The 13,360-nt window shown below is 39.4% G+C and overlaps 1 protein-coding gene across 1 annotated transcript in view; it reads left to right on the forward strand.

Moving 5' to 3' along the window:
* Nucleotides 1–520: 520 nt before the first annotated feature.
* Nucleotides 521–13,360, forward strand: part of rngtt (RNA guanylyltransferase and 5'-phosphatase) — a 95,610-nt gene continuing 82,770 nt past the window's right edge. The window contains exons 1-4 of the mRNA XM_034019290.3: nt 521–1,050; nt 8,583–8,692; nt 9,324–9,427; nt 9,712–9,800. Coding sequence (XP_033875181.2) covers nt 987–1,050; nt 8,583–8,692; nt 9,324–9,427; nt 9,712–9,800 — 367 coding nt within the window. The 5' untranslated portion in view covers nt 521–986. The remainder of the gene's footprint in view (nt 1,051–8,582; nt 8,693–9,323; nt 9,428–9,711; nt 9,801–13,360) is intronic.

A 13,360-nucleotide genomic window follows, 5' to 3' on the forward strand; every position in this document is an offset into this window, starting at 1 on the left:
ATATGGCACAGAGTTTCTGATACTATATTGCAGCACTCCGGTTCTGATAAAGGCAACGTGGTACTGTCCTGGCTTCCCAGTGTGCGTTCATTCATACTGTAGGTATGAATGTGTTCAAGTATAAAACAATACATGGGTGGGCGCCTAGACAAAGCATTGCTACTCAATGATCCACTCACCTGACTTGGATGAAACTTTGCATGGACATTGTTAGGGGTGCACGAATGATTTCAAAGTGTTTAAATACACTCTACTTCAGAGAAAATACAGGGAAAAAAAATCCCAAACGACTGTTTTGTTGAGTTGATTAATCCTGTACTTATTTAACCTTTTAAACGTGTTCCTCCCTTCAGCTGGCGCTTGGGTTTGTACATAAGCTTAAAAAAACGTAATGTATAAACGGTCTCCTGTTATTTTTTGTGCATTTAACATATCAAATTAATTCTTTACCCAATGATGTACTAACTCAACGGCACTTATATTTACAAACCCAAGCGAGCGAGTCTGCACTTTTCTCGTGGGACGTCATCGCTTAGGGCACTTGCTCACGCAGCCTGAGCCAACTAGGGTTGTATTTATGATCACTGCGTTTGTTGTGGCAGTGGCGCAGTGTATTGTGGGGGAAATGTGGAGGATTTGATTGTTGTAGTTCATTCATGGATTGCGCAGCGACTGCCTGGCGAAACAGAAAACATTTCCGAAAGAGTTAAGATATTAAACTTTAACAACGGACTCTGTGGGAAATCGGGTTCGTTTGACTCTACTGGCCCGTCCGTACAGGGCAGAACATTCACGGATATCGTACAGCACTTTACAACCAGGTACAGGCCCGGAGCCGCGGATCAGTGGAGTGAAATAGCCCGTACTTGGAGGGCTGTTCTCCGGGAGAAACCCTCACCAATGCGGGGCTGACAACGCGGTCTTTGCTGTGAGGTTTGAAACGATTTATCTGGATAGTGGAACGTTTCCTAAATCTTGGAACAAACATGTCACATGGCGCAGTCCCGCCTAGATGGAGGAATTGTCCGAGAAGGGGACAACCTGTGGCAGGTAAGTCAAGCATCCATTGTAATTAAATTGTTACATACGCATCAATCAGAAAGGTGCTGGTTTAACTTCATTTTAATTCTCAAACAGGGCTGTCCTTCTTGCATCTGATAAAGTGTCGATTCTATCAAAAGCTGTGCATTTCATAGGCGGAGGATGTATATATATCACGTGTCTAAACACAGACTGCAATTGCCCTTTATTGTATAAAACCGGGTTAAAGGATTCTTCTTATAGAACTAATTTGTAACCATTGACAATAAGTATGTCAATATTGCACGTTGCCACTGAAAATCCCATTCGTGCTGCCTACATAGTGCTGGATCAAGTCCGCTGTAATTATAGTTTTTAAAGTGCAGTTAGCTTGAATGATGAAAGTGAACTGAGTTGTAATTTGTCAGTGCACTCCCTAGGTTTACAAAACGTGTGGTGCAGTGCTTCTACTATTTCACTCGTGTAACATGCACAAGTTTTGTCTGGCATGAAGCTTATCGGACGGCACGCATTGATCAAACTAGCAAGCAGATGCATGTTTCAGAAACTGATAAAACTGTAACGAAGCTATCTCATTTTCCACAACTAGGAAACTGTAAAAGTTGCATTGGATAAACAGTTCCTGTTTACAACATACATTACACATAGCTGTGTGCTCAGTTTACTATTATAGTTCTTGTATGACTAACCTTGAAACCATAACTGTTTTTAGAATAATGTTTATAGAATACTGTGCATTTTAGATAGGGGACTTGGACAGAATTCAACAAGAACATTGTGCCCTATAACTTAAAATGCAGTTAAACTTACTCGCCATGACAAGTCAAAATATGAACATAAAATAGTATAGTTAAATATTTGGACGTTTGCATCAATTTTCATCCACTGCAATGAGCATTCAGCAAGTGTTGGGTACACAGTTGCAGTTCTCTGTTACTATATCAAAGGATGCTGTGTATGAACAAGAGTATGAACTAACAGCAGACACTGTCCATACTGAGCAGCAGTTTGCTTTGACCAGTTTGTTTAGGTTTGAATAGCGACAAACAAGACCCACTGCTGGGAAACAGTATCCTGATCATGTTGATGCATTGGCAGGCTGCAGTAAAAGAATTCCTTGTATATATAATTAAAATATACAGCCAGTTTCTCCCAGTACAGTAGGTGCCAATTCTTGACAACCCACCACTGCTGTTTTTAATGTTAAATAAGTTGTTTTTTTATTTTTTTTTACTGTGCTTTTACTTTTTTCAACTCCTTGCCATTACTCAAATATGTTTTTAATTCAGTTCTTGATATACCCGTGTTACAGACCACCCTGCAAAGGTCACAAGAAATGCATTTTACCTTTGCTGTGTCATATGTTTGTATCACAGCAGAGAGTCAATTATCTGAACTAAATGGGACAGATACTAGTTTGCATAACTGATTTGTATGGGTAATCAAACAGGTATTAATAACAATTACTGTACCTTTAATGTGTAGAATAAAGTTTATTATTATTATTATTTATTTCTTAGCAGACACCCTTATCCAGGGCGACTTACAATTGTTACAAGATATCACATTATTTTTACATAGAATTACCCATTTATACAGTTGGGTTTTTACTGGAGCAATCTAGGTAAAGTACCTTGCTCAAGGGCACAGCAGCAGTGTCCCCCACCTGGGATTGAACCCACGACCCTCCGGTCAACAGTCCAGAACCCTAACCACTACTCCACACTGCTGCCATACACAAGTACTGTACTTAGTACAGAAGTACCTACTGATGATATATAGCTAGTAACCTGTCACATTACGCATACAAAATTACAAAGCTTTACAAATCATTAAATTAATGCAATTCAGTAAAACTAACATCTACAGTTAATGAAATACTGTAATTAAATGTACCATATAACAAACTTTGAAAATCATCAAAGAGTACGATTCAGTACAACTTTGACACAGTACAGAACTTTAGTAATCATTAAACTTCAAAAATTCAGTAAAATGTTTGTATACTTTGATGCTTGCTGTTAAGGCATTGTAACAACGTGCAATTTAAATTAATAAAATAAAAGTTCTTAGCTGTTCAATAACATAGACCGAATCTCCAGCCCTTACTGACGAAACAGAATAAAAATCAAGAACGAGGTGACTGTTTGTTTTAATTTGCTTAACTGCAACAATTTAAAGCACACAATGCTCTGTCTAAGGTTTTGGTGGTCTGAATAATGCTGTAACTTTCATTTGCCTCAGTCTGCTGGACCTTTTTTTGACAGCTAAATCTCTGAGTTGTTTTATTATTATTATTATTATTATTATTATTATTATTATTATTATTATTATTATTATTTCTCAGCAGATGCCCTTGTCCAGGGTGACTTACAGTCGTAAACAAAAATATATTTCAAGAATCACAGTACAAGAAATAATACAATTAAGAGCAAGATAAATACAATGACTTTGGTTTTAGCAAGTACAAGTATGACAAAATACGATTCAGTAACGGAGCAGATAAGTGTCAGTGATAGTTACATCAGGATATAATTAAATACAAAATACTACAGATTAAATAACACTTGACAGATTACAGTACTCTAAAGTACAGGATAAAATGCAGTAAAATAGGGGGCAGATAAGAGCAAGTAAAGCGCATTTAAGGAAGAGTGTCCATAGGGGAAAAAAAAGATGAGTTCTACAGGTGCTGTCTGAAGAGGTGAGTCCTGAGGAGGCGCCGGAAGGTGGTCAGGGACTGGGCAGTCCTGACATCTGTAGGAAGGTCATTCCACCACTGCTGGGCGAGGATGGAGAAGGAGCGGGCTGTGGAGGCAGGGGAGCGTAGAGGAAGTAGAGCCAGTCTTCTAGTGCAGGAGGAGCGGAGAGGTCGAGTGGGGGTGTAGGGAGAGATGAGGGTCTGGAGGTAGCTGGGTGCAGTCTGGTCAAGGCATCTGTAGGCTAGTACAAGAGTCTTGAACTGGATGCGAGTGGTGATCGGGAGCCAGTGGAGTGAGCGGAGCAGTGCAGTTGTGTGGGAGAAGCGAGGCAGAGAGAACACCAGGCGAGCAGTGGAGTTCTGGATGAGCTGGAGCGGATGGGTGGCGGACGCAGGGAGGCCAGCCAGGAGGGTGTTGCAGTAGTCTAGGCGGGAGACTACCAGGGTCTGGACCAGGAGGTGTAGTTGGTGAGGAAGGGTCGGATTCTTCGTATCTTGCTCAGGAGGAATCGGCAAGTGCGTGCCAGAGTGGAGATGTGCTGGGAATAAGAGAGGCAGGGGTCCAGGGTGACTCTGAGGTTCTTAGTTGAGGAGGAGGGAGAGAGTGTGGTAGATTCCTGAGGAACAGAGATAGAGAGATCAGAGGAAGGGAGGAGGGAAAAAAAGGAGGTCAGATTTAGAGAGGTTGAGTTTGAGGTGATACGAGTGCATCCAGGAGGAGATAGCAGACAGACAGGTAGAGATACGGGAGGGGATGGTGGAGTCAGAGGTGTGGAAGGAGAGGAAAATCTGAGCAGGAAGGGTAGGAGGGAGACAGGACGGTAGCTCTGGAGGGAGGTGGGGTCGAGGGTAGGTTTTTTGAGGAGGGGAGTGATAGAGGCTTGTTTGAAGGCAGAGGGAAAGAGACCAGAAAGGAGAGAGGTGTTGAGAAGGGAGGAGATGAAGGGAAGTAGAGCAGGAACAGCAGCTTGAAAGAGGTGGGGGGGTCCAGGGCACACACGGTGGGTTTGTGACCCTGGAGCAGGGAGGAGAGGTCAGAGTCTGAGAGGGGAGAGAAGGTGGAGAAAGATGGTGAGTTAGTAGAGGATGCAGTGGGTGAAGGGGTTGGAGCAGGAGGGGGTGCAGGGGAGGGAGAGGTGTTAAAGAGTTATCTGAGATTTTAGAAGAAAGAGGCAAAGTCATCAGAGGAGATAGAGGAGGGTTTAGGAGGGTTTAGGAGGGAGGAGAAGGTAGAGAATAGTTTACGTGGGTTGTTAGTGGAGGCTTGGATTACAGATTGGAAATAAGTACATTTAGTAGAGGAGAAGGAGGAGAGGAGAGTGCAGTAGAGGTCTAGGGCAGCAGGGAGTTTGGTTCTCTTCCATTTCTTTTTTTTTTAGCAGCAGAAGCTGTGTGCGTAATACACCACACGTAATTCATCATGTGGCTACAGGTGCGTTCGCTTGATTAGACAGTACAGTTTAGGGGTATGCAATTTTTGAAAAGACAAAATGCTATAAAAATGTACTTGTCCTTAAAAATCTACTTGCCCCGTCACACAAAACACATGTAAAAAATTAGAATAACTTGTAGGATTTTGGTTTTATTTAACAGTGAACACAATTAGTCAATTAGTGAATAACAGGGGTGGATCTAGCCTTGTAGCTTGACGGGTTCACTAAATTATTCAAGATACACAAAAGGTTCCCTATGACCCCGCCTCACCTCAACAAATGTATAACATACTTTAAGGAAGTGTTTCTTTCAGTGCACTTTGGAACACATTTGCTAGTACATTCAAGTAACATTCAAGTAACATACTAAGAGTACAACTATAAATGACTTTTAAAAAGGACTTGTGTCTAACCTGTCAAGTTTCTCTGCATTTAATACTGTTTTTCTACCAAAATACATGCAATATTTACAGTAGGCTCCATCAAATTCTGCAAACACAAAATATGTTTTTTCTTTTGTTTATTTCTATTATATACTTATTTTTTTAAACAGTGTACAACATTTTACAGCTGTTTTATCCCATGATGGCTACCTGGAACACTGCTGCAGCAGGATGATCCTGGTTTCATTTCTATCATTATAAACATATTTGACAATTTGACTTCATGTTTTTCTTTAAACATCCCAACAGGTACTGTACATGCTTGTCCACAATGTTTTCCTTTGCGACTGTGGTATTTTTTTTGTTGTAACTTTACTAGATTTGCTGCATTTAGATGTCCGGTTCATGCATTAAGAAAGCAGCATTACTTATTTGCTCATTTACAAAAAACGTAATAATAATACCTTCAGATTAAAAGATAAGTCTGTGCATTGCCAGAGGCTTTCTTGGCAGCCATTTCTGTTTTTATTGTAACCAATAGAAGATCAGCATTTCCCACAGCTAGCCAATCAGAAGTGCTAGAGGTGGGATGTAAACCATTTTTAAAATGTTTGTGTGTAGGTGCTAGACTTCTGCAATTCAGTTTTCAGAAACTTGCGTGGCTCTCTACAAATATACCCGGAGTGTCTTTCTAGCAACAGAACGAACATAGGAAAAATAAATAAATAAATAAATACTACTTGTCTGACAGGCAAAGTGTAACTGCAAAACTTGTTGTCCCTCATACAAATCTTATTGTCCGGGGCATCGGGCGATACGATTTCGTTTTAAATCAACTGGATAATACATTTCTGAAGTTAGTCAGGGAAAACAAATGTCTTTAAGGACCGCAGTGTACTCCAGACCAAGCCCCTTCATGCAGCAGTGCTTCATTTCTCTTCCCACACTATACTGCTGATTTCAATCGGAGCACCAGTAGTGTTGCAGGAGGGGGCATGAACTGGACACTCTGCAGTGTTTAGAAGAAAACATCTTTCTCTTGGTGAACGTTCCTGAGTTAATTACTGCAATACGGCCAACACAGGATACAGTGAAGGTACAGTAATGTGCTTCTTGTCAACACTGCAGGGTGTTCTATAACACTTTAAGGTACTTGGAATTGAGGAGCAGCCCTACAGTTGTTGTTGCCGGACTCTCTCTCACTGTAATCAGTCAATCTGTATTTCTTATATAGCGCCTTTCTTGATAAATCACCTCAAAGTGCTTTACATATAAACATAACAAAAATGAATAATATACAAAACAAGTCAAAGATAAGATGGCAAAATACAAACACCCCTTAAATTACAGTAAAATAAGTAATTTTAATTCTCGCTTTAAAAAGCAGTCAGGGTTAGAAATAAACAGTATTGAGGTACTAGTCCAAAGGACTGGTACCTTTTGAAACTAGTCCTGATGTGAAGTGCCTAAGTCGGAATCATCATCGACAGTTGACACAGATGACACAAATAAAATGTTTATTTTATTGTTCATTACATGTGTTGCTATTTATAAAAAAAGCTGGCTGGTTTGTGGAGTTGGCGGTTACAGCCTGTGAGCGATATGAAAGAACTACGAAGACTGCGAGTGCCAAACTTAAACGTACTGTTGTTTTATAGGTAAGAACTCAACTTTATTATGAATATATTGTATTTTAAACAACATATTACGTTAATGTTCATTATGGTAATTGTTTATTTTTTGACCTCATTAGTACAACCGGCCCCTTTTGCTAATGACATCTTCAGTCTTTTGTGGTGGGGGGGTCGCAACCTGGTAAAAATCTCCACGTTTTTGTAAAATTACTTCAAAGATGCAATGTGCTTCAGTAAAATCAAACGCCCAATAAACTTTGCATCCTGCGCAGAGGGAGAACACAAACGTAAACGCCATATTAAGTGAGGTTGGCAATGCAGGGGAGATGAAGGGAGGTTTCAGTTCTTTTCCAAGTGACTGTTTTGTAAGCATTATGAATGCAATTCACCACTGCTACACCCCGTTAGAAAATTGACTTCTGCATTTTTCAACGCAAGACTGAACGTGAGAGTATATGTGTACATTTGTTTTAAGTACTTGCCCAGAGGACTGCTGAGACACAGAGATCAACTTGTCCTCGCCAGATTTAATTCGCCTCGGGAGAGTGGGAGTTTCTTACCTTGAGCAGTGATACAATTTAGTATAAGAATAAAAATAATAAAAAAAAAAAAAAAAAAGTGTTAATAAAAAGTTTGTAAAATGTATAGCCTTGTAACTCAAACTAGATCAGCAAAGTGTCTGTATAGTTGTAAAAGACAGCGACATCTAGTGAACAGGCGTGCGCATATTGAAAGCAACACAAAAGGAAGCTTGATTCTTTAGACAGCGCTGACTGTTGAACTTAGATGTTATACAGTATCTAAGAATTCTACCATTTGAAGACTAACTCTAAATCATTTTGAAAGTCAACTCTGATAGTAATTTAATTGTTTGAGGATGGTAATATATCATACAGGACTTGTATAGAGGCATGGCTGCTATTGGAGTTTCTTTATTTTTATTAGTCTTGGTCGTTTCAGGGTTAGAAACTCCCACCAGTATTGCACACAAGCCTGGAACTGTGGATATCTATAAGCCAATAAGCTACATTTCTCATATTCGGTAGTTAATATTTTTCTTGCCGGATCTCATTCTTTCAAATCCAGCAACAGAATGTCAGATTCGCACTGCTCCAAGTTATGCAGCATTGCTAAGTAGGTGCAGAGCTTGATCTAATGAAAGTATCCAAAATCAGCTAGTTGCAGGACTAGTGTGAGTTTCTAAAACTTTGTTTTCAGTTATTCTTTTTGTAGACCTGATTGGAGTGTTGAAAGAGTAAATTAAATCAGGAAACTGAACGCCTGGCTGTCACTGCACAGCCTGCAGCACTGTAGTTAAACACCATGGTGGTTTGAGCACTGTACATTCACTGGCTTTGAATCTTGTTTTTTTGTCTTTTTGTTTTCTCAGGAACATTTTTGCCTATGAAGACAATGCTGGGGCCAAAATACGATGACCTGGTCCCGGCAGAGAACCGATTCCATCCCAGCATGCTCTCTAATTATCTAAAGAGTCTCAAGGTACATGATGTGCATTTTGTTTTATGTACATCATACTGAAACCGTTTCATGGTTCAAAACTGTTTTACCGGTGTGTGTGAGATCTTATTAGGGCATGTTTATGTGAGGACTGCTGTCATCAGAAAGCAATCGGCTCTTTCCTTTTCAAGTGGCGAGGTACACTGTGTGGTAATGTAACATCTGAAGTTTACATACATTGCATGCTAAAGAGTTAATTTTGATGCCATTGATTTCTGCCTTTTGCAGCTGCAGTGTTTCATCAAGTAAACAGTCAGTCAGGACTGCAGAATCCCCTTGCACATGGGAACTGTGTGTTCCTGAAGTGCGTCAAGTCCTGCGTAGTTAGACTCTTTATGTGCATTCAAGTGTGTAGCCGTGACAAATGTACTGCATAGTCCTAAAATATGAATCCTATTGCATTATTTAATCATTCTTATACCCAAATTTGATTTACAGTAACATTGTGCTGTTATAACATAAAAGCGTTATGTAGGGCACATTTGTGTAAGCAAACAGAAAACAGCAGTGATTGAATGGCCATTATTTAGATGCAGCTTGGTAATAACAGTTCATTTTTCCACATAGCAATCTATTGTGTGTAAAAGATTATGAATATTTTTTTTCTTTTCAGGTGAAAATGGGATTGCTAGTTGATTTGACCAACACAACACGATTTTACGATCGGAATGAGATCGAACAAGAAGGCATTACATATGTGAAACTTCAATGCAAAGGGTAGGTGTGTAATTGATTGATGTTTGTTCTGTTAACATTTTCAATGCTGTTTGTAGGACTGCCCCAATGTAGATGTTGGTTTTAATTGAAGGAGATCTGTGGTTGTAACTGGAGTTCTTGCTCTGACTAGGTAGCAAACATATTGCTTGTGGGAGTTTGAGATGAAACCTACACGTGTCTCACGTGGTATGGCATCTTTTCTTTACCTGGAATAACCTTTTTCCACATGAATAGCAAACAAGTGCCTCTGTAGTTTCAGTTCTCGGCTGTCTTTTCTGTCACAGGCATGGCGAATGCCCTTCGACAGAACACACTCAGATGTTTATCAGGCTGTGTGAGCACTTCATGGAAAAGACTCCTACTGCACTGATGGGTATGTATCTGTGTAGCGTGTATGTGTAGCAGCACAATGGGGTATGTCTTTGTGAGTTTAATGGCACTTGTTTGTCATCCAGTGTCAGGCCTCACAGGCTTTATCTCAGTAAAGATCCCTAACAAACCTAATATGGGAAATTATTCATGATCTACTGTTTTTATATTCACCATATTGTGTGAGTTAAGTCTCGTGCTAGTTGAAATTAACTTTACAGAGTGCAACAAAATCATGTCCACTTGGCATCCTTACTCAAATCAACCTTGATGTGTGTGCTAAAAATAATATAACTTGCATAGCACACTGATTCATCCTGATTTCAGACTGCTGAGACTGACTCCTGAGATAACATGTCTTGTTTCATGCTGCAGCATGGAGGATTTTTGCTGTTTTCTGGGCTATGCTGCCACCTTGTGGAAAAATTTTCAACCAAAATGATCTTTAATAAAAGTGCACCTTTATCCTGTGCATATGACTGGGTTAAAGTTGATGTTCCATAGTCTGTCATTAGAACATTAACAAGTTAGACAAAATGTTTTTCCAATAAAGTAAAATATGCAGGTGGATTATATTCCTGCAAGAGGAACACACATTATTTTATCGTGTGTCTTATTTTTAGTAATACAGCACAGTTTTGAGTTGGCATTCATCTAGTTTAACTTGGCTGTTATACTTGATCTTTGAGTGCATTGTGAACAGTTTGATATTTAATTAGGAGGTATGACTGTAGTTGTCACTGTGCTAAACCTTAGAAAGGTCAATTTGATTTATAAAGGTTAATTGGTTGCATGTCCCCATGACATGACGTGAATCTGAAAGTCCACTCATCTGCCTATTTGAACTGCACAAAGGACCTATTAATCAAACGAGCAGAAGACTGCACAATTTATCAAATCTAGAAGGGACAGACACTACAGCCTTACAGTTCAGTCTTTGTCATAAGGAGCTCTGGGTCTTCAAGGTGTCCATCAAATTGCCTTGCCAAACCCTTGCATATTTGTGTCTGCTTTGTTGCTGGCATTAGCACCGATAGATTTTCTGTTCTGTGACACATGCTGCCTAAGGTATGCACCTGGAAGCTCATTGTATTGTGATTGGATACACACATGGGCATCCCAGCAGAGAGCTGAGTAGAACTGTCCAATTCTAATGAGCATAGTTTCAGTTGAACCTGAAATCTATAGAGTACAATATACTGGCCAAAGTGACTTGATGTCAGTAACATTAATGCTAATAAAGCCTAAAGGCTGCTACCCACCAGACGCGATGCGACAAAATGAGTAGAACCTATACTTTTGATAAGTATCTTTCACACCACTGGTGATCGGGGGCGGCACTGGAGCGATGCAAAATAAATAGGATTGAATCCAATTTTTTGCGATGTGTCGTGCGACAACTAGGGAATTGAGCAATCAGAGAATAGCTTCAATGCACGTGGTTCAGCCAGGTGAAACAGTATCCAAAATGATGGAGGAAACAATAATACTTTCCCTGGAAAAAATATTCAGAGCTTTGACAAAGGGCATCACAGGTATAAAGATACAGATTTGAACGATAATATATGGGCATCCATTTCGAAGGGACTGGATAAGCCTGGTATGTATGATTTATTACTATGTGTGTTGAAATACCGTCAGAGAAGGCACTCATAATTACTACATCATGTTGACAAATATGTACCAGTCTTGATCATAGTTTTGTCAACAGCAATTTGTAATAGTTTTATAGATCTGGCAGTTTTCAAATCTGTCGCGTTGCCTCTGTGTATTTTCTGGTGTGTGTGGTCATGTTGCTGCGAAAGTGTCTTGTCGCCCAGTGAAAACTTGCATTGCGTCTGGTGTGGCATAAGTGTTACCCACAAATCTAGCAGAATAAAAATGGCAGAAATGCAGATAAATAAGCACATTTATACCCTTCACACTACCTACAGTAAATAAAGTAACTTGGCTTTGAAATTGTGTTTGTGTTAGCCACTAGGTGGACCCTTTGAGCTGTTCTATGTAATTTATGAAAGAATAATGGCTTAGAATTGATACTGAATGAATAATGCACCAGTGGTTACCACCTAATTATTCATATCTTGGCGTTGTGACTGAAGAGTGGAAGGGTTATGACGGTTTATTGGCATCAGATGTTATTCCTCTACGGTTTAGAATTCCCTGCTGCTGAAGTCTTGGATTAGCAGCACATTGAGAGGAAGCAAAATAACAGATTGGTGATCTTTTCAGTGCTCAAAATCTATGGTTGTCTGACACTAATTCATTTCATTTCATTACCCTGGTGTGTGGACATTCAGGAACAAGTGTCTTTTTTAAACTGACTCCTACAGTACTCCTACTTTTGTATTTGTCGTTAAGCCTCCTGGCCGATGCATATTCATCTTGGGTGGAAACCTAGACTGATGATTTATATCACACCCAGCATACCTAGATAGAGAACAACCTGGATTGCACATGCATGTGCATGCTCCAGAGTGTGTGAAATGAAAGGCTTTTAAAGGGTACATAAGGACCTTTTTATTTTATTGTGTTGCATGTTCCCATGTGTTGCTACAACTGTTTACTTAAGGTGTGTATGCATGGACCTCTCAGAACTACATTTCCCATCATCCTCCTGCTCACATATGTAACTGAGATGGATTTACCAGTAAGCAGGTGGATGATGGGAAATGTAGTTCTGAGAGGTCCATGGGGTACATGTGAAAACGTCTTGAGGCAGGGAATGCAATTTAAAAGTGGTCAAAATGTAAAAAAACAAAACAAAAAAAAATACACACGTAAACAGTTGTAACAACACATGGGAATATGTAACACAATAAAATAAACAGGTCCTTATGTAAACTTTAAGTAATACCACCACAGGAAATGCTAATTTGAGAAATGCATATGCACATTGGAAGACAATTGTAAAAGTCTTGCTTAGACAGCATCAGCTTGTTAAAAATAATGCTGAAACTCCTTTTTGTTACTCATGCTTCCTTATTTTAGCAGTGGCACTAAGAATCACTGAGGGAATAAGAGTTTTGCCGAGGAGTTGAGTCACTCCATATTCACCCATCACTCCCAGTCTATTGCTTCTTAACACCACTGCTCATACATAGATGGTTTTAGACACCCAAGGGCATGCTGTACCTGGGAATAACGAGCTTGCCATCTAATAGAGATGTGCTTTCGGGTAATTTTATGAATGTTTAAACTCTTTGCAATGTCAGCGTTTAAACCATATCTACAAACATACACACACACACATACTTTATATAACATTATGATACTGACAGCCCTGGTTAGGATTTTCTAAACAAATAAATCCTAAATCAAATAACGTTTTAACATCGCAAAGACTTAACTACAAAGTGAAAAAAAACATGTCTGCATCAAAGTATATATTGAAATGTTTATATTTATGGTTGTAATTAAAGTTGCTGGTGAAGATATAACTATATACATATTGAACACATTTTCGGATAGTATAATGTTTTTAGAATAGTGTGATTCTTAAAGGTTCATTTAACAACAACAAAACAGGAACCTGTTAGGTTTTTTTGTAGGGTTTTTTCTTGT

This window comes from Acipenser ruthenus, chromosome 6 (genome assembly GCF_902713425.1).
Source record: "Acipenser ruthenus chromosome 6, fAciRut3.2 maternal haplotype, whole genome shotgun sequence".
In the NCBI taxonomy this organism is placed as follows: domain Eukaryota; kingdom Metazoa; phylum Chordata; class Actinopteri; order Acipenseriformes; family Acipenseridae; genus Acipenser; species Acipenser ruthenus.